Source organism: Carcharhinus amblyrhynchos, chromosome 14 (genome assembly GCF_965287045.1).
Source record: "Carcharhinus amblyrhynchos chromosome 14, sCarAmb.v2.hapA, whole genome shotgun sequence".
In the NCBI taxonomy this organism is placed as follows: Eukaryota; Metazoa; Chordata; class Chondrichthyes; order Carcharhiniformes; family Carcharhinidae; genus Carcharhinus; species Carcharhinus amblyrhynchos.
Genome location: NC_137337.1, coordinates 78,317,969 through 78,339,489, shown reverse-complemented (window position 1 = coordinate 78,339,489; position 21,521 = coordinate 78,317,969). Strand labels below are relative to the sequence as shown.

The 21,521-nt window shown below is 42.4% G+C and overlaps 1 protein-coding gene across 1 annotated transcript in view; it reads right to left on the bottom strand.

Annotated features, from left to right (window-relative positions):
* The window catches only part of dph6 (diphthamine biosynthesis 6), a 209,843-nt gene that overhangs the window by 137,384 nt on the left and 50,938 nt on the right, over positions 1 to 21,521 (bottom strand). Inside the window, exons 4-5 of the mRNA XM_080203162.1 lie at positions 10,238 to 10,311; positions 1,789 to 1,907 (exon numbers count right to left, since the gene is read on the bottom strand). Coding sequence (XP_080059288.1) covers positions 1,789 to 1,907; positions 10,238 to 10,311 — 193 coding nt within the window. The remainder of the gene's footprint in view (positions 1 to 1,788; positions 1,908 to 10,237; positions 10,312 to 21,521) is intronic.

Sequence of the window (21,521 nt, the reverse complement as noted above, 5' to 3'; positions counted from 1 at the left end):
TAGCTGGGGAAATATGTGGGGTTATAAGGATAGGGCCTGGGTGGGATTGTCAGTGCAGACTGGAAGGGCTGAATGGCCTCGTTTTGCACTGTAGGGATTCTATGATTCTATGAATAATGCTTTTGTAAATGTGAAAGACAACTAACAGGACTAAAGACATAAAATAGTGAATTATGTGAAGAAACCAGAGGGGTGACCTGATTGAGGTGTACAAGGTTATGAGAGTGATGGACAGAGTGGATAGGGAGCAGCTGTCCCCCTGAGTTGTCGGGTCAATCATGAGGGGACACAGGTTCAAGGTGAGGGGCAGGAGGTTTGGAGGGGGGGGGTGGGTTTGAGGAAAAATCTTTTTACCCAGAGGATGGTAACAGTCTGGAATGCGCTGCCTGGGAGGGTGGTGGAGGTGGGATGTCTCACATCCTTTAAAAAGTGCCTGGATGAGCACTTGGCACATCATAACATGGGCCAACTGCTGGTAAACGGGATTAGATGAGAGATCAGGTGATTCTCAAGTGTTGGTGCAGACTCAATAGGCCAAAGGGCCTCTTCTGAACGATATGATTCTGAGAGTCTTTGCCTGTAAGTGTTGAAGCAAATTAGACTTTAGGGCCTGAATGTTCCTACGATAGATCGGGCACAAATGAGAAGCCAGAACTGCAGGCGTACAGGATGGGATTTTATCACCTTGCTCATCCCAAAACCGTCAAGTCCCACCGTGAGGTCCACGGACCTTCCCCCTGGTCTGCCTCTTGCCCGCTCTGATTCCCGGGGTGGACGGGACAGTAAAATTATAGCACAGTCTTTTTAAATGCAAAAACTAGGCTGCATCAAACAATGAGGATCAGCGAGTGATAATGACAGCCATGCACCACTTCCTTCATTCAACATGGTTATCACACAGTGAGGTGGAAGAAGATTCTGAACATTGTGACAAAAACAAATGTTAGAAGATCATAAGGTAATTTTTTTTCCAGTGAGAAAATCGGCCACTCAAAAAACAAGAGGAAAAGGTAAAGAATAAAATTTGGATAAGCACGGGCTCCGTATAGTTCCCTTACAATGTAATATATTTTCACCGACAATGAGTTGGTAAAAATATCTTTAGGTAGGCTTTGGTGAAAGGAAGGGGTGCGCAGGATTCTGAGACCAGGAATGCACTGTGACCTTTTATCAGAAAATGAGCTTGGTGGATACGCCTTGTAAAGGGCATCAATCTTAATCCTGAAGCTAATGTAAAAGATACTGACTGACAGCAAACTCCGCAATGAAACAGCCTACAAGCTATTTGCTCTGATGTGTGAAAAGGCAGTCTTCTCCATAAATACCACTAAAGCGAATAAAAAAACGCAATGTGGGTTTATTAAATACAACATGATCACATTTTTCTTTAAAGGCTCATTAATCTGTGCAGCAGACATATCGATTTCAAGCTACACTCTGTTTACTATTTTTTAAAGGAATGCAGACTAATAAAATTCTTCTCCTTCTGCTTCTTAAACTGTCTAATAACATGTGATATTGACAGCTTTGATTAAAGGCATTTAAAAGTAATTACCTACCTCTGGCAGTCATTTTCCAACATTCTGCCTTTTCCTTATCTCCCCAAACTGTTTTGTGCTCAAATTTGTTCCCCTCTGGCAGATCTCTTTACAGTTTCATAAAAAAATGATTGATGATTTGAACTTTTTCTCTGATATTTGACAGCTGCTCATTTGCAGGTTGTGGTTATACAAAGAACGGGGATTATGTGGTGTTAATAGACTGCTCCCGTGCAGCCCAGATACCTACCAAAAGCTGCAACTTTGATTATCACAGCTTGAACATTAGACAATATCATTTCTCTCAACAGATCTTCCTGGTTTCGACGCCAGAGGTAAGCCAAAGGCTGGAGATTAAGCCTCCTGCACCTGTGAAGGAAAGAAAGGAGGTGTTTGAACTGGATATATTTCAAAAGTCCTGATACAATTTCAGGTAAATCTTTTAACCTTGATTACTTTGACAATGCAGAAACAGATCAGATTGTGCACCGTACCCAGAGACTGAAATCACCAAATTGGCATCAAAAAATCATGAGCTTATGATGAAAACGAAAACAAGTTAACAAAGAAACAGCCAGAGACTGTCACATTCATTTCAATATTACATTATTTATTTATTTATTTCCCAGTCTCTGGACAAACTTTTAAGAAAATTTGAAAAGACAGTGCGACTGAAATGGATCAGAGCACATGGTGTGATGCTGCAGAGTGTTCAGAATCAGGATTTCTCTGATAGCTTATCCCCCGACAGATTCATCATTCTGAGAACATGTTCTTCTGCAAAAGCAGTTTCTTTTCAAAGGAAGAAAAGTTGGGATGAGAGTTACCCTGGTCCTGTCTTATTCACCCTCCTATTAAACGGTGGCTAGCATTGCTGCCTCACAGCGCCAGGGACCTCTGTTCGATCCCCGGCTTGGGTCAGCGTCTGTGTGGAGACTGCACATTTTCCCCATGTCTGCGTGGGTTTCTTCTGGATCCTCCAGTTTCCTCCCACAGTCCAAAGATGTACTGGTTAGGTGATTGGCCAAGTTAAATTCTCCTCCTGGCCCGTGTACCTGAACAGGTGCCAGAGTGTGGTGACTGGGGGATTTTTACAGTAACTTTGTTGCAGTGTTAATGTAAGCCTTACTTCTGACACTAATAAATAAACTTTACTTTAAAATCATTACAGAGTGACTCTGATGTATTATGTAGACGATGTAATTTCACTGATGCCCATACCCTGAGAAAGAATTTTTAATAATCACCCGTCAGCTCGAAGAGACAAGCCTCAGGTTGTTCATCCTTACCAATAGGTATACAATTATCTGAGCAAATCTTTATTTCTCGTGCCCGTTCGAGTGCCTCTATATCCTTTACATAATTCTGATGCCTGGAGTAGTACAAAAGTGCAATCTAACCAAGGTTTAGTAGTGGTTTAGGACAATATCCCAATTTTTAAATTCTATCCCTTTCCACATAAATGTTGGAGTTTGGTTTGCTTTTCTTATTGATGTTAAATTCTCCCTCAGTGTACCGGACAGGTGCTGGAATGTGGCGACTAGGGGATTTTCACAGTAACTTCATTGCAGTGTTAATGTAAGCCTGACTTGTGACACTAATAAATAAACTTTAAAAGCTTCAGGGATTTGGATATTTGGAATTCCAGATCTCTTTGCTCCTCGAGCTCATTGGAAGGTTGAATTGTCAGAATGTAATATCACACATTTATCTATGTTAACATCCCTTTGCCAGTTATATGCCTATTCTGTAAGTTTAATAATGTCTTACTATAATCTGTTAGTGTGATCCTCAGTGTTGACAACTGTTTCCAATTTGGTATAGCCCCAAATCAGAAATTGGGTGACTGATTCCGAAATCAAAATCATGAATTTGAATTGTCATCAACAGTGGTGTCAGCACTGGCCCTTGATTTGATTTGTCACATGTATTGGTAAACAGTGAAAAATATTGCTCCTTGTGCACTATGCAGACAAGAAACAATACTGTTCACTGTATATTAACACAAGTAAGACTCCGTCTGCCAGTCTGGGCAACTACATTTTACCGTTATTCTGCTTTATTTCTCGCAGCCAACTGGCTAGCCACTCTGGTACTGTCCACTATGCCAATCTTTGTGTCATCTGCAAACTTACTAACCATGTCTCCTAAATTCTCATCCAAATCATTAATATAAATAACAGTGAATCTAATATAGATCGCTGAGGCACACCACTCACAAGCCTCCAGTTTGTAAAACAACCTCCACACAACCCTCTGTCTTCTGTCGTCAAGCCAATTTTTGTATCCAATTTGGCTACCTCACCCTGGATCCCATGAAAGTTAACCTTATGCAACAACCTACCATGCAGTACCTTGTCAAAGGCCTTGCTAAAGTCCATGTAGACAACCTGGTACCTCAGCAAAACCCTTCTGGAAATTGTCGCATCAACTACATTCCTTCCCATTGTACACTCTCACTGTTATCTCTTCAAAAAATTCAATAGGCTTTGTCAAACCAGATTTTCCATTTAAAAATCTATACTGGTTTATTCATTATTATGCTTTTAATTACAAGATGCTCCTCTACTTCCTACATTAGTAAGCATCCCATTATGGGAGACTCCTCATTTTTAAACTGCGCCCCCTTGTTCTAGATTCCCCAGAAAGGGGAAAGACCGTCAAGTCTCTCTCAGAACTGTAATGTTCTGGCCGATGGATTTTCCCATCCCGCTGCAGTGAATGGAGATTTAACCGGGCGCCAAATTCTCCGCTATCACTGCAGCGGGAGCGCGGCGTGAACAGGATCACAAATGTTTCCCTCAACGTTTCACTAAGATCTCATTCTAAGTGTAGACCCAACCAGCTCAACCTTTCCTTGGAACCCATTTATCTCACAATTCAGCTGAGCGAACCTTCCCTGAACTGTTTCCAATACAAGTATATTTGTCCTTAAGTTAACAGACCAAAACTTTATGCAGCGCTCTCGGTGCAGTCTCACCCATCTCCAGCACAACTGTAGCAAGACTTTCCTAATTTTATACTCCAGCTCCCCTGCAACAAATACCAATATTCTAACTGTCTTCCTAATTAGTTGCTGTACCCACAAGTTAACTTTTGTGATTCATGTACAAGGACACCCAGATTCATCTGTACTGTAGTATTCTTTGGTCTTGTTCCATATTAATAATAATATACTCAGTTTTTCTTCCCAGCAACATGGACAAACATCACACGCATCCAAATTATACTCCATCTGTCAATTATTTGCCCCCTCACTTAACCAATTATAATCCTTTTCCAGACTCTTTGTATCACTGCTACCATTTGTGTAGTTTATTATTTCACTGAATGTAAGGAGTAAACCTTTAGGACGGAGGTGAAGAGAAATTTCTTCACCCAGAGAGGGGTGAATTCACCACCATAGAAAGTAGGGGGCAGCACAGTGGGTTAGCACTACTGCTTCACAGTGCCAGGGACCTGGGTTCGAGTCCCAGCTTGGGTCACTGTCAGTGTGGAGTTTGCACGTTCTCCCCATGTCTGCGTGGGTTTCCTCCAAGTGCTCCAGTTTCCTCCCACAGTCTGAAAGACGTGCTGATTAGGTGCATTGACCCGAACAGCTGTCGGACTGTGGTGACTAGGGGAATTTCACAGTAACTTCATTGCAGTGTTAACGGAAGCCTTACTCGTGACTAATAAATAAACTTTAACTTTACTTCAGTTGAGGCCAAAATATTGTGTGATTTCGAGAAGAAATTAGATATAGCTGTGGCTCAAGGGAAACGGGATCAGGATATTAAATCTGATAATCAGCCATGATCAAAATGAATGGTGGAGCAGGCTCGAAGGGCCAAATGGCCTACTCCTATGTCTAATTTCTATGTAAATCCAGAAAGGCACACAACTGAAAACTCTTCCTGCCTAATATGAAGAGCCAAACACAGGTACTCAATGAGATAACCTGCGACCAAATTTATTTTCTGTATCAGTGAATAAAAATCTAACGTTATAAAATAAGTAGCTTGGCACCACAAGCAGCTGTTGTGTTTACTTGACTGATGGCAGTAGTTATTCCCCGATCTAGGCTGCCAAATGGACATTCTGGTACAGCAGATATCACTCAAAGTGAGAACACTGGGACAACGTCTCACGTTAAGATGCTTCAGCGCACTGAGCACCAACTCAAATCATTGTCTTTTTAGAGACTTATTTCCCCACTATTCCCCATCACAAACAGTTCACACTCGAGGTTCAAATCGATGCACAAATGACTTTTGTCCTTAACATTTCATCTTGTTCCAAAACAAAATACATGGTAGAAAGCATGAATTATTAATCTGTATCTAAATAGAGACAAATATATTTAACTATCAGACGCCTAGAATTTTAATACAAACAGATCTGAGCAGTTTAGGATTATTGGTTTTCGCGAATGGAGCTCATGTATAAACACACGAGGCTCCAATCTAAAATATACTATAATGACGCTGTAACCTTTCTTTAAAGGATGGCACAGTGGGTTAGCACTGCTGCCTCACAACGCCAGAGACTTGGATTCGATTCCCGGCTTGGGTCACTGTCTGTGTGGAGTTTGCACGTTCTGTGTCTGTGTGGGTTTCCTCCGGGTGCTCCCGTTTCCTCCCACAATCCAAAGATGTGCGGGTTAGGTGGATTGGCCGTGCTAAATTGCCCCGTAGTGTCAGGGAGATTAGCAAGGTAAATACGTAAAGTTACAGGGATGGGGATTGTGGTCAGTGCAGACTCAATGGGCCAAATGGCCTCCTTTTGCACTGTAGCGATTCTGTGATTTTAGGAGCGGGGATTTGGGAGAAAGAAAATGAGCAAAGGTGGAAATATTATTGTGATGACTTCAGCCAGGTTAATGAGGTTGGCTTCCTAGATATGAACTACCTGATGAGTCCTCAGGGACGTGCTGGATGGGAGAGGAGCGGGCTGGATGAGCCCCCGTGTGCAGGCTGAGCGCGTGGGGGTGGCCATCTGGCACATGACCAAAACCATCCAAAACCTTAGGGCAGTCGTGATCAGCCCAGAGTGCACACGTGGTCTCGAGGTAGCGTAGGCGTGCAGTGGGATCCCGCCCGAACGCTCCCCTGCTCGGATGGAATTTCACATTGGCCCAAAACCTTGACCTCCCAACTCCCCAGAGCATGAGCCTCATGGAAATGTCCTGCGTGTCTTTTCCCACCGCATGAAGGCATTTCCTGTACTGCTGCACACCTTCCACTATCGCATCCTTGCCTGTCGCCCGGATACACCTTGGCGGGCCTTGTTGCTGCTGGGTGACAGAGGTCCCCAGTGGAGGTCTCTCTGTGGAGGGATCTTCCCCAGTTATCTGGGGACCTGGGGTGGAGAGTGCTGTACTCAGCAGTTCAGGAAATGCCTTCATGCGGTGGAAAAAGGCACGCCGATGTTTTAGGTTCACAGGCTCCCGAGCTTGCCCCTTCTGTGGCCTTGTGGAGTCCGTGGACCATGTCGACATTTTGTGTCTTAGATTGCACACCCTTTTCAGTTTTCTGAAACACCTTTTACTGATGTTTTGTTTGCATTTCAGTCCCACACTCCTGAGCTACGGGTACCCGGTGCAGAGAGGGATGGGTCGGGATGGCGACCTCCTCACGAACCTGCTCCTGGGCCTGGCGAGGTGCACCGTCATAGGTCCAGGCAGCGGGCGATCGACAGGGTCGTCCTTCCTGACTGCCTGCCCCTCTACCACAGCTACATTCGTGGCCAGGTGTCCCTGGAGAGGGACCATGCGGTGTCCATGGGCGCAGTTGATGCCATCCATGCCCGCTGGGGGCTGGAGTGTATTATCGACCCCAATCACATTACGATTCAATGTTTTAAGTTTCCTTTCGACTTTGTTTCTTGTTCAGGCTGTTCCCCCTCCTTTTGAGGGGCTGCCCCTTTTACTTTGTCCCTCAGTTAATTTGTGTTAATTTATTTGTTTGGTATTCAAAAGAGAAACCTGATGAGTCCTAATTGATGGTTCAATCAGGGAGCCTCATGCCCCCTATTTAAAGCAGGTCTGTCAGGCTCCCAGCCTGCAGTCAGCAGGGAGAGCTGGCTGTGTACAGATGTATGGTGTAAATAAAGTAACTTGGTGACGGGACTTTTGCCTCTGTGGAGTTGTTACAATTATGTATTTAGCAAGGAAATTAAACCAGCTAAATAGTTCTTGCAAAGAGGGCCAACATTGGTTTAACGGGCCAAATGGCCTCCTCCTCTGCTGTAACCATTCAATGATTACCGCGAAGTAGCAGAATGAGACGGAAATGTTGGAGAGCTTGAATTGCAAACAAACACATGCACAAAAAGCTGTTCCGACACAAAACGATGTTAATAAATAAGCAGCAAGGTCGAAGAGATTAAAATAGCAACTAAAAGTTATGAGATGTATGCTATGAAAGGAAGACGATATGCTGCAAGAAGCAAGCCTCTTGGGCCAGATCATAAGTGTCTAAATTGCACTGTTCTCATGTTTCGATGTGAACAATCAGAGGCCACAAAGTGAAACGCTAATCGGACTCTCCCTGCCCCCTTTGAGTAATATCTTATTACATTTTTTGGGAAAACACAGGGGTCTGTAAGACAAAAGTGCGACAAAGGAATCATGGTGTGCTCGTATTCGATCATTTCAAGTCCCAGAAATCCATCCGCACGCAAGTTTGCAACAGACACAAAGCACTGACAATGTAACGAGCACGTGTATACTCATCTGCCTGTAACCTAGAGCATTCTCTCTCTGCACAGAATTGACAAAACTGACAGGCATCATGAACCAAAAGACTCGAATCATCACACATTTCGAGGAAGAGTCAGGATGAAGAGTAGGACAGGACAGGGCAGTGGCTGGTGATTGGTAACGGGCTGAATGAAGACAGCTCCAGAACACTAGGTGCCCCTTCTACATTGTAGAGGATACAGATCACAGCAAATAGGCTACAAAGCAGAAGCAAACACAGCAGCACTATGGTACAGAAGAGTCTCTTGCCTCTTTGTACAATAGGATATGGCAAAGCCACACCCCAATAAGCAGTGGAAATGTACTAGACAATAGAAATCTCAATTATACACACCATCTTGTGTGAATCATAAAATCCCTATAGTGCAGAAGGAGGCCATTTGGCACCAACTCTCTGACAGAGTGCCTTACTCAGGCCCTATCCCTGTAACCCCACATATTTACCCCACCCATCCCCCCTAACCTACAAATCTTGAGACACTAAGGGGCAATTTTGTGTGAACAATCCACCTAACATACACATCTTTGGAGTGTGGGAGGAAACTGGAGCACTCGGAGGAAACCCATGCAGAAACGGAGAAAATGCACAAACTCCATACAGACCGTCACCCAAGAGTGGAATTGAACCCAGGTCCCTGGCACTGAGGTAGCAATGCCACTGTGCCCCCGTGCTGCCCACTGCTGCTCGAGAGGGTTTGAATTTGCACCAGCTCAGGGTGGGGGTGAAACACAGCAGCTGGCACTGCTGGCTCACAGCGACAGGGACCTGGGTTTGATTCCTGGCTTGGGTCACTATCTGTGCGGAGTCTGCACATTCTCCCCATATCTGCACGGGTTTCCTCCAGATGCTCCGGTTTCCTCCCACTGTCCAAAAGTTGTGCTGGTTACAGTGTACTGGCCGTGCTAAATTCTCCCTCCATGTGCTTGAACAGGCGCTGGAGTGTGGCAACTAGGGGATTTTCACAGTAACTTCATTGCAGAGCTAATGTAAGCCTCCTTGTGACACTAATAAATAAACTAAAAAAAGGCTTTATCTCAACCTGAGACCCATTACAGACAAACATGATGGAGTAATGTCAGGACTTCAGAGTTTCCTGCCACTGTGCTTGGACAAAATCAGAGAAATAAACTTATTCCCAGTTTTAACTGTTGGCCCCCACTGCACTTTGTAAATTAATTTTTCCATTCACATTTTTGACACAATTTCTAGCACGGGTAAGGTGGGGTCCATGATAGAGGTTAGCTATGGAGAGACTAAGTGTTCTTTTATTGCAGAGATTTTGCAGCATCTGACTTACCTACAAAACTAGCGAATAGAAATTGTATGAAACTGTGACAGAGTTCTGATGTGTCGTGAATCAAAAATAGAAACCATTTTGTAATTGATGGCAAATTTTTCTTCCAGGGATTGTTGCGTTACGAGTTAAACAATTCCTTCAGGTTAATACAAAGTTTGTACTGAACGCGAGGACCAGATTTTGTTTTTTGTAAAGCTCAGTGTAAACAGAAGCAAACACAGCAGCACCATGGTACAGAGAAGTCTCTTGCCTCTTTGTAGAATGGGATATGGCAAGGCCAACCCCAATAGCATGCAGGAAAGGGAATGCACTAGACAACAGAAATCTCGGGGCTGCACGGTGGTACAGTGGTTAGCAATGCTGCTACACAGCGTCAAAGACCCAGGTTCGATTCCCGGCTTGGGTCACTGTCTGTGTGGAATCTGCACCTTCTCCCCATGTCTGCATGGGTTTCCTCCAGGTGCTCCAGTTTCCTCCCACAGTCTGAAAGACATGCTGGTTAGATGCATTGACATGGATCAGGCGCCGGACTGGGGGAATTTCACAGTAACTTCACTGCAGCGTAAGCTTTACTTGTGATTAATAAATAAACTTTAAATTTATTTAAACCATTTACCGAGTAAATTAAATGCAGTTGAACAAATTAACAATGGACTTACACATTTTCTACTCTGACCCTCTGGTAATCTGACAGAACCGCACCGACAGACACTCCCTCCACTCCTTCCTTTTCCTGTAAACAAAATCATCAATGGTGAGGTTTGATTGCCAAAAATCTTTCCTGTCAGCCAGACTAATATGACTACAAGTGCCGGAGATAATTAAACGGAAATTTCCAAATGCTCCGTGATTTTGAGTACATGCGTTGCTGTTTTGCCCGTGTATCCAGGGCCACAGCACTGTGAACGTTAAAACTTTCCTACTCACAGCATATTGCTTCCATCTTCTAGCCTCCGCAAATGATTTTGAGACAACTTAAAACGGTTGTCCAGACAACAAACTGTTTAGTCACAGCTGCCTGAAGACAGCTGAGTTTTACAGTCACTCACTCGTCTGCAAAGTTTCGTAAAATAAGTTCAATTATGGTTCAAACTTTGTAAAAAACAAACGAAGTAGACTTTCAAAAGGACAGATGATGCAAGCCGATTCTGATAAATATTATGAAATCCTACAAAAAAGAAGAGCTTTCAAACTTTAAGTTAACAATTGTGTTAATGGTTTCTTCTCAAGACCATAAGATGTGGAAGAACAGCAGGCATTTGGCCCATCGACTCTGCTCTGCCATTCAAACAGATCATGGTCTGATGTGACAATCCTCAACTCCACTTTCCTGGATTCCCTTTCTGATTAAAAATCTGTCTGTCTCAGCCTTGAACATACTTAATGACCCAGCCTCTTACAGCCCTCTGTAGTAAGGAATTCCACAGATTCACTACTCCGAGAAGAAATTCCTCCTCACCTCTGTCTTAAATAGACAACCCCTTACTCTGAGATTATGCCCTCCGGTCCTAGACTCCTACAAGGGGTGGCACGGTGGTTAGCACTGCTGCCTCACAGCACAAGGGACCTGAGTTCAATTCCGGCCTTGAGTCACTGTCTGGGTGGAGTTTGCACATTCTCCCTGTGTCTGCATGGGTTTCCTCCAGGTGCTCTGGTTTCCTCCCAGAGTCCAAAGAAGTGCGATTTTGGTTAATTGGCCATGCTAAATTGACTTTAGTGTCAGGGGGATTAGCAGGGTAATATGTGGGGTAACAGAAATAGGGCCTGGGTAGGCTTGTGGTCAGTGCGGACTCGATGGGCCAACTGGCCTCCTTCTGCATCATAGGTATTCTTATGAAACTGATGAGTGCAAGATGAAAAGTTTTGACAGCATCTCTCTTTTTTCAGCAGTTAATCATAATGGGGACAATTTTCAGCACTTGACAAATACAAACATATAATTATTCTTTCAGAGCTAGATCAGTTGTTCATCAGCATTTATCATTCCAATTGATGTTAAAAATGCAGTTACATTGACGTGAACAAGGTGTGGCCTTTAATGACATTTCTATCAGCAATATGAGAGAGGGAAAACGGGAAGTTCTCACACAATTGGGTTTGGAGAAGAGAATTAATGGGTGGGATGGTAGCACTGCTGCTTCACAGCACCAGGGACCTGGTTTAATTCCCGGATTGGGTCACTGTCTGCACGTTCTCCCCGTGTCTGCGTGGGTTTCCTCTGGGTGCTCCGGTTTCTCCCACATTCTGAAAGATGTGCTGATTAGGTGCTTTGGTCATGCTAAATTCTCTCAGTGTACCCAACAGGCAGAAAAATGTGGCAACTTGGGGATTTTCACAACAACTTTATTAGACACAAGTAAGGCCTACATCAACACTGCAGTGAAGTTACTGTGAAATTTGCCACAGTCACCACAGTCCAGTGTCTGTTTGGGTCAATGCACCTAACCAGCACGTCTTTCGGACTGTAGGAGAACCCCAGAGCACCCGGAGGACACCCACGCAGGCATGGGGAGAACGTACAAACTCCAGCCAGGCAGTGACCAAGCCGGGAATCGAACCTGGGTCCCTGGCACTGTGAGGCAGCAGTGCTAACCACTGTGCTATCGTGCAGTGTTAATGTAAGGCTACTTGTGACACTAATAAATAAACTTAAACTGGAGTCACATGTAGATCAGACCAGGTAAGGATGGCAGATTTCCTTCCTTAAAGGACATTAGTGAACGAGATAGATTTTTCCGATAATCGGCAATGGTTCCATGGTCATCAGCAGATTTTGGGTATGTTAGAGTGTTAACGTAAGCCTACTTGTGACACTAATAAATAAATAATATGATAGCTTACAGCAATATGGTCAACAAACTGGGACTATGCAATTCCATTTGCCAACTCTCTACGTTTGTGAAGCAGCTGAGTGTATGAGGCAAAGCTGTCAGAATGTGATTTCCACGAATGTTCAGTGTGGCAGTGCTGAAAGGCCAACATTAAAGCGATTCTCCAACAAACAGCACAGAATTATTTCTGGTATTTGAGAAATACTTTCCTGTATAATTGAAGCTTAATCCACACTTACTTTGAAGTTGAAACTTGCTTTCAAATTCCTTAAATGCTCACAAACATCAGCTAAGCGGTGGAGTAATGCAAAATCAGATTCTGTCACTGATGATAATTAGATGTAAATTTCTCTCACTGAATATGGTAATTTTCCTCAAAACACAATCAAGCCAACCTCAGTGCAGCTCCAAAATTAATTCCTCTGCTACAAAACCTTTCGTCAGTAGCATTCCAATCTTCAGGATAGTAAGTGGCAATTGTAAACCCTACTTCAGGACTTCAGCACATCATCTCTGCTGAAACCTCACAACAACTGTATTGCCAGGAGGTGCTGGGCTTTGGATACATCACTGAGCTTCATCACTAAGGCCCAAGTGGGGATAGGGAATAGTAATTTAATCGCTTCTCGGCCTTTTGGTTAAGATCAAGCCCAAGATGGGATACAACACCTTTTTGTGTCAGCTTGGATCTTGTTTTTCCTACAATTTTTCTTTTATTTATTATTTATTCATTCGTGGGACATGGGTGTCGCTGGCTGGCCAGCATTTATTGCCCATCCCTAGTTACCCTTGGAGGGCGGTTGAAAGTCAACCACGTTGCTGTGTTTCTGGACTCACATGTAGATCAGACTGGGTAAGATTTCCTTCCCTAAAGGACATCAGTAAATTGGATTCAATTTGAAATTGGTTTTTGGAACAAGCAAGGAATGGGTTTGGGTTTGCCCAGTCCGTTCTCAGCATTGGCTTTCTAACTTTAAGGATGGAATGAAGAATTAAAAAAAAACAGGTAATTGAACGAACAGAAAGTTGATTATGAAACAGAAATCCAACAGTTGGAGTTATGGGTAGCTACTGAGATTGGCTTTTCACAGGGATCAGCACTAGAACTGCTGCTGTTCACGATTTGCACTAAAGATTTGAACTCATGAATCAAAAGGATATATTTTAAGGAGTACATTTTGAGGACTGTCCTGAAGAATGTGGAATTGCCCACGTTGGACTGGGGTAAACACAGGAAGTAGTCTCACAACACCAGGTTCAAGTCCAACAGGTTTATTTGGCAGCACAAGCTTTTGGAGTGCTGCCCCTTCATCAGGTGAGTGCAGGATTTGTTTTATAAACAGGACATAAATGGACACAAACAAGGCACATATAGGTGTTGTGAGACTACTTACTATGTCCTGGAGGAGGCAAGAGTGGATCAGAGATTTAAGGGATTCCATAATTTGGGGTCTAGGCATCTTTTTTTATTTGTCCATGTGAGCCAGCATTTATTGCCCATCCCTGATGGCAGTGGGGAGTCAACCACATTGCTGTGGATCTGAGATCACATGTAGACCAGACCAGGTAAGGACGGCAGATTTCTTTCCCTAAAGGACATTAGTGGTGAACCAGATGGGTTTTTACAACAATGGTTTCATGGTCATCAGTAGACTTCTAATTCCAGAATTTTATTGAATTCAAATTTCACCATCTGCCATGATGGGATTCAAACCCGGGTTCCCAGAACATTACCCTGGGTCTCTGGACTACTGGCCCAATGACAATACCACTACACCACCACCTCTACTAAAGGCACGACCACCAACGCTGGAATGATCTTCACTGGGAATGCTGAAGAGGCTGGATTGGGAGCACGGATATTTTGAAGGTTCATATGGCTGGAAATGAGGCTATGCAGGGATTTGAAAACAAGGAAGTGAATAATTGGTTATGGAAGACAGCACACAAATGCAAATTCCTTCATGCTTTTCTTATTTTTTAGATAAGCCTCTTAATTATGACAGTTATTTCAAATCCAAACAGAAACACAAGCCTTTGCAAAAAAAAATTCCGCTGTATTTTGAATTTGATTTTAAAAAAATCATTACGCTCGCTATAATGTTTCCCAAGTAATAAAAGCAGCAAAATGAAAACTCATAATTCTGTTCCGCGATATCATCTGTATTTTTCACTTAATCATTTCAATTGTGGCTTAAAAGTGGCAGAAATATTATTTCAATTACAACCTAATCAGCACCAAATGAAAGCAATAATTTTGAGACATAAAACTTTTTTTTTGTCTTGACAGCATTCTTCACGCTGATTAACTGACAAGGCACACCATGTCTATTATAACGAGACACTAATAACACTTCATTTCAAATCAAAGGAACTTAATGTAACTGTATTAATGAGTGCACAGTCATTTATGTCGCACTGAATTGAATGACCACCGAGTGGGTAACCAGGTCTCATTTAATAATGTAAGTTTACACTGTAAGTTAATGCATTCCTTATACAAACAGCACCTATTCACAATGCAGAATTTGGGGCTTTAGTTACATAAACTTTATGCTTGAAGTAATATCACTTGCAATTTTAAAAAGCATTTTTTTAGTTCTACATTACGCAATTGGCAGCATGGTGGCACAGTGGTTAGCACTGCTGCCTTGCAGAGCCAGGGACTTGGGTTCGATTCCCAACTTGGATCACTGTTTGCACATTCTCCCCCGTATCTATGTGGGTTTCCTCCGGGTGCTCCGGTTTCCTCCCACAGTCTGAAAGGCGTGTTGGTTAGCATATTGGCCATGCTAAATTCACCCTCAGTGTACATGAACAGATGCCAGACTGTGGCGACTAGGGGATTTTCACAGTGACTTCACTGCATTGTTACTGTAAGCCTACTTATATCCCATCAATTAAGTTAAAACTGAACGACGCACAATAGAACCCCAACTGTCAAGAAATCAATTCACAACGTCACTTATTATGTAATTGGCCAGAACACATGATTATAATTAACAATGCTGGACATTTACTGAAGATTGTTGGGACTAGCTTAATGGTATAAACTGGGCAGCGTGGACAAGTTGGGCTGAAGAGCTTCTTTCCATTTGTAAATCTCTATGACTCTATGATTGTTCAATGAGCCCGAGAAGAATTGCAAGAAATACCTCCTAGATAAACAGCTGTGACTCCTCTTCCGTAAACCGCTTTTGCTAATGTTTGGTAGGCAATCGGATTACTTCAACACTAACACAAAGATATGATAAAACTATCATACTTGTTTGTTTAAGTACTTCTGTTTCATTCTGTTTCTAACATTTAGTCACGATACACAATGGCTGGAATTTCACCGTCACGCCTGCCACGGGAATCGGAGCGAGCGAGGGGCAGGACCATGGAAAGGTCCATGGTCCTCAGGCCAGATTTTACAATTTCAGGATGAACAAGGCTGGAGAATCCCACACAGTGTATATACACAATGATCCATAACTTCTGACTAGCGGAGGAAAGCCCTGGGTCGCCAAAAATAATTGAGTCTTTTTTACCCACTAGCCTGTATCCAAAAATTGCAACCCAACTTCCAGTGGGAGCAGCCGTCTTCTGCCTTTAACACTGCAATCAGCACAGGGCCCAGCACGGGGGCAGGAGGACCCTAACCATGCCCCCTTATGGTAGGGCCAGATTGGGAACGCCCTTGAGGTCTTGCTTGGAAATAGCCGTTTTGTATTGAAACCAGAGAGCAAAAGGAGCAGTGCAGAAGCAGGAGAAGGGCAGCATCGACAAGTTGGGCTGAAGGGCCTTTTTCCCCTGCTGTAAACCTTTATGACCCTACAGTTCCCAGCTGTTGAAAAGGAACATTGATGCTTTTTTTATCACTTCTTTTTGCTATTTCTCCTAAGCGGTTAATTCCATTGTTACTGGCTCATTTAAAGTGTAGTTTTTAATTTTATTTCAATTATTGTAGATGATTTAAATTGGTTTGATTTATTATTGTCACATGTATTAACATAATGAAAAGTATTGTTTCTTGCGCGCTATACAGACAAAGTATACCATTCATACAGAAGGAAAGGAGAGAGTGCAGAATGTAGTGTTACAGTCATAGCTAGGATGTAGAGAAAGATCAATTTATTGTAGGGTAAGTCCATTCAAAAGCCTGACAACAGGCGGAAAGAAGCTGTTCTTGAGTCGGTTGGTACGTGACCTCAGGCTTTTGGATCTTTTTCCCGATGGAAGAGAGTGTATCTGGGGTATGTGGGGGCCTTAATTATGCTGGCTGTTTTGCTGAGGCAGCAGGAAGTGTAGACAGAGTCAATGGATGGGAGGCTGGTTTGTGTGATGGATTGGGCTACATTCAGGACCTTTTGTGTTATTTATGAGTGTTATTTAATATGGATAAATAAATATAGGCTTAATTGGTAAAACTCCTACTTAAACCTGCATCATATTATTGTGTAAATTTGTGTCTGGCATGCTCGTAAGTGTTTGTTTTGATTTAGAATATGGAAACTGAAGATGTAATTGGGAAGATGAGAGGTCAGAATTTCTTGGACCATGATTTGGATATCTTACTGTGTAAAATTGAATAAAGAGAGATTACGTTCTGGGCCGTGGAGAATCTAAATGTGTTTATCTTTGGTATTCTTCTACCTTGCTTACTTAAAATTATCTCATATTTAACCGTTCTGATCTGATGTTTCAATTAATCATTTTTACAATATCAGCTATTTCATATTTAAATGTTTAATATTTCAGTAAAGCATTTGTCAAGTTTAAAGTTTTAAACATTTATTAATAAAAATGTCATAAATACAAAAATTTACCATGTTAACATTTAACTAAACAATTTACTTTAGCAGCTGCACTATGACATTTTGTTTAATTACGTCATCTTTTCAAATTTCTTACAATATGTTTCTTCTCTTTAACATAATGACCAAAAGAATATTTTTATACATTAGCCATTTTGTATTGAAACCAGAGAGCAAAAGGAGCAGTGCAGAAGCAGGAAGAGAAGGGCAGCATCGACAATTTGGGCCGAAGGGCCTTTTTCCATGCTGTAAATCTTTATGACCCTACAGTTCTGTGATGGGCGGATGTGAGGAGGGGGTAAGGAGGGGGAGGGGAAAGTTTAGGCGTAAAATTATCCATTTTACACATGACCTGGCTCCTCTGTGCCTACATAGAAGCCTCAAAAAAAGCTTGATTTGATTTATTATTGTCACATGTATTAACATACAGTTAAAAGTACTGTTTCTTGCACGCTTTACAGATAAAGCATACCATTCATAGAGAAGGAAAGGAGAGAGTGCAGAGTGTAGTAGCTACAGCGTAGAGAAAGATCAACTTAATGCAAGGTAAGTCCATTCAAAAGTCTGGAAAGAAGAGAAGAAGCTGTTCTTGAAACAGTTGGTGCGTGACCTCAGACTTCTGCATCTTTTTCCCGAAAGACGAAGGTGGAAGAGAGAATGTCCGGGGTGCGTGGGGTCCTTAGTTATAGAATCCCTACAGTGCAGAATGCTGGCTGTTTTCCTGAGGCAGCAGGAAGTACAGACAGAGTCAATGGATGGGAGGCTGGTTTACGTGATGGATTGGACTACATTCAGGACCTTTTGTAGTTCCTTGCGGTTTTGGGCAGAGCAGGAGCTAAACCAAGCTGTTATCCAACCAGAAAGAATGCTTTCTATGGCACATCTGTAAAAGTTGGTGAGAATCGTAGCTTACATGTTAAATTTCATTAGTTTTCTGAGAAAGTAGAGGCATTGGTGGGTTTTCTTAACTATAGTATCAGCATGGGGGACGAGAAGAGGTTGTTGGTGATCTGGACACCTAAAAAAAATTGAAGCTCTCGACCCTTTCTACTTCACCCCTGTTGATGTAGACAGGGGCATGTTCTCCTTTACACTTCCTGAAGTCGACAATCAGCTTTTGTCAATGACAAATGTAATTGGCTAAGTTCAGTGATTTTAAGAAACAAAGCTAAAAGTATGATGTACCAGTGGTGGTGGAACATAACTCCAGATTTTCAATCTGTACTGGATTCTGCAATACCTGTCAGAGATTTGTTCACATCAGCTTTCAGGAGACTCGCATATGTCATCTTAAGGGATATATCTTCCTAAAGGATTTGAAATTGCCAAGCTGCATACTTCCTATTGTAAATGTAGAACTCATTTCACCTGATATCTTAAGAGGCTTCTGAGGATCCAATCAGGGATCTTAAAATTGGGATAAACTACATTGCGTAACATACATTGCAAAATCCAAACAGACTTCAGCTGAAACTTAACAGAAAATGCTGAAAAGTCTCAGCAGATCTGACAGGATCTATGGAGAGAAAAAAGAGCCAATGTTTCAAGTCTGGATAGTTCTTCATCACAGCTTTGAGCTCTTTGGTAATTGTGTTTAGTACTCATATTACCTGCACCAGGTTTAGACCCCCATCTCGAACTTCCTCTGTTTCATCAAACTATCTCTCAGCTTGCCTCTGGAATAGTAAAACTTCAGGCAATGATATTTTGTCTTGGCAATTAATGTTATAAAATTGTTCCCCCGTAGTTTTAAAATTAAATGTTCTAATATGTGATTTGCTATAAATTTTAAGTGAATATATTCTTCTGGAGATGGGTGTTTTGAATTTCATAATGACCTTTATAAACCAGTTTAAACGGCACATTAATGTTGAATCTTAAGCACTTAGAATAGGCTATTATTCAATAGTTTATCACTAACCACATCTTAAATAGCCCTTGAAATAACAGCCAAAGATCTGATTTCCCCACCAAACACAGCGACGGTCATTAGTGATAATGCAGAGCGCAGAAAAAGAACGACTATATTCCCACTGTGTTAAAATTCTGAAGAAATTCCCAACAATCCTGACCGAAATATCTGATAACATAACTGAATTTTATGCTACCTCTAAAAAAAGTGGTTAAACTGTTATTTAATTGTTAATTAAATAACAGTTTAACCACTAATGCAACTATGGGCCCTAATTTTTTCAAGCTGCTGACTACTCATTCCATTGATATTTGGTCACGTTTGAATCTTTTTCAGAAATTAAATAGGTTTTTAAAAAGTTGAACACTTTTCTTTTGTTTGTGAAAAGAGAACGGGCTAAAAATGGAACCATTTTGTGTAAGATTTTTTGTAAGAACTTTTGTAGAACAGCCAGCTGGTCTCGTGGAAGAGTTATCCAATGAAGCTCACATCCTCGCTTTCCCCATAGCCCTGCAAATCTTTCCTTTTCACGGACTTAGATACAATATCCTTTTGCAAGTTGCTGTAAACCATATCTCTATGCAGTACCTTCCAGATCACAACTCACGGCATAAACAATTTCTCTTTACCCACTGGTTCCTTTGCCATTAAACTTAAATCTGTGTCTTCAGTTACCAACCTGTTAGAGGAAACAATTTCACCCCAAAATCCCTCATAATTTCAATGCCTCAATTAAATCTCCCTCCATAACCCCCTCTGCTCTCAGGGGAACAATCCCAGCTTCTCGAGTTCTCCATATAATTGAAGTCTCTCATCCGGAGAGTAATTCCATTAAATCTTCCCTGCCAAGTCTAGCTATTTGTGTTCATTGTGAGGCTGAGAAACAGACAATATTTAGTGAAGCCTGAACCAAATCTATAAAGGTCTTGCATAACTTCCTTGTTTTTGCATTCTGTGTCCCTATTTGTAAAGCCAAGAATCCCAGAGGCGCTTCTGTAAAAGAAAACGACCCTCCAATTTGTCCTGTTACCTTCTCCAACTTGTGTACATGAACACTCTGGTCTTTCCTCCTTAGAATCCCTACAGTGCAGAAGGAGGCCATTTGGCCCATCAAGTCTGCACCAATAGCAATCCCACGTAGACCCTATCCCTATAACTTCATGTGTTTACCCTGCTAGCCCTTCTGACAGTAAGGATCAATTTTTAGCATGGCCAATCAACCTAACCCATGCATCCTCAAAGTGTGGGAGGAAACCAGAGCACCCAGAGAAATCCCACTCAGAATAGGAAGAATGTGCAAACACCACACTGACAGTCACCCAAACTAGAAAGAAACTGGGTCCCTGGAGCTGTGAAGCAGCAGTGCTAATCACTCTGAAACAGTATCATCCTCAAACTTTCAAGCCTTATATATCCAAATCCATAGCATTAATGTACAACAAAAAGGAGTAATTGTCCTCATATCAATCTCCATTGTATACATCAGTCCTGTCTTAAAAAAAAACATTCCATAAGATATAGGAGCAGAATTAGGCCACTCGGCCCATCGAGGCTGCTCTGCCATTCAATCATGGCTGATATTTTTCTCATCCCCATTCTCCTGCCTTTTCCCCATAACCCCTGACCCCCTTATTAATCAAGAACCTATCCATCTCTGTCTTAAAGACACTCAATGACCTGGCCTCCACAGCCTTCTGCTGCAAAGAGTTCCATAGATTCACTACTCTCTGGCTGAAGAAATTCCTCCTCATCTCAGTTTTAAAGGATTGTCCCTTTAGCCTGAGCTTGTGCCCTCTGGTTCCAGTTTTTCCTATTAGTGGAAACATCCTCTCCATGTCCACTCTATCCAGGCCTCGCAGGATCCTGTAAGTTTCAATAAGATCCCCCCTCATCCTTTTAAACTGCAGTGAGTACAGATCCAATGTCCTCAACCCGTTCCCCATACGACAAGCTCTTCATTCCGGGGATCATTCTTGTGAACCTTCTCTGGGTCCTTCTCAAGGCCAGCACATCCTTCCTTAGATATGGAACCCAAAACTGTTCACAACAGTCCAAATGGGGTCTGACCAGAGCCTTGTACAACCTCAGAAGTCCATCCCTGCTCTTGTATTCTAGCCCTCTTGACATGAATGCTAACATTGCATTTGCCTTCCTAACTGCCCACTGAACCTGCATGTTAATGTTAAGAGAATCTTGAACAAGGACTCCCAAGTCCCTTTGTGTTTCTGATTTCCGAAGCATTTCCCCATTTAGAAAATAGTCTCTGCCTTCATTCCTCCTTCCAAAGTGCAGAACCTCACCACTTTTCCACATTGTATTCCATCTGCTATTTCTTTGCCCACTCTCCTAACCTGTCCAAGTTCTTCTGCAGCCCTCCTGCTTCCTCAATACTACCTGCCCC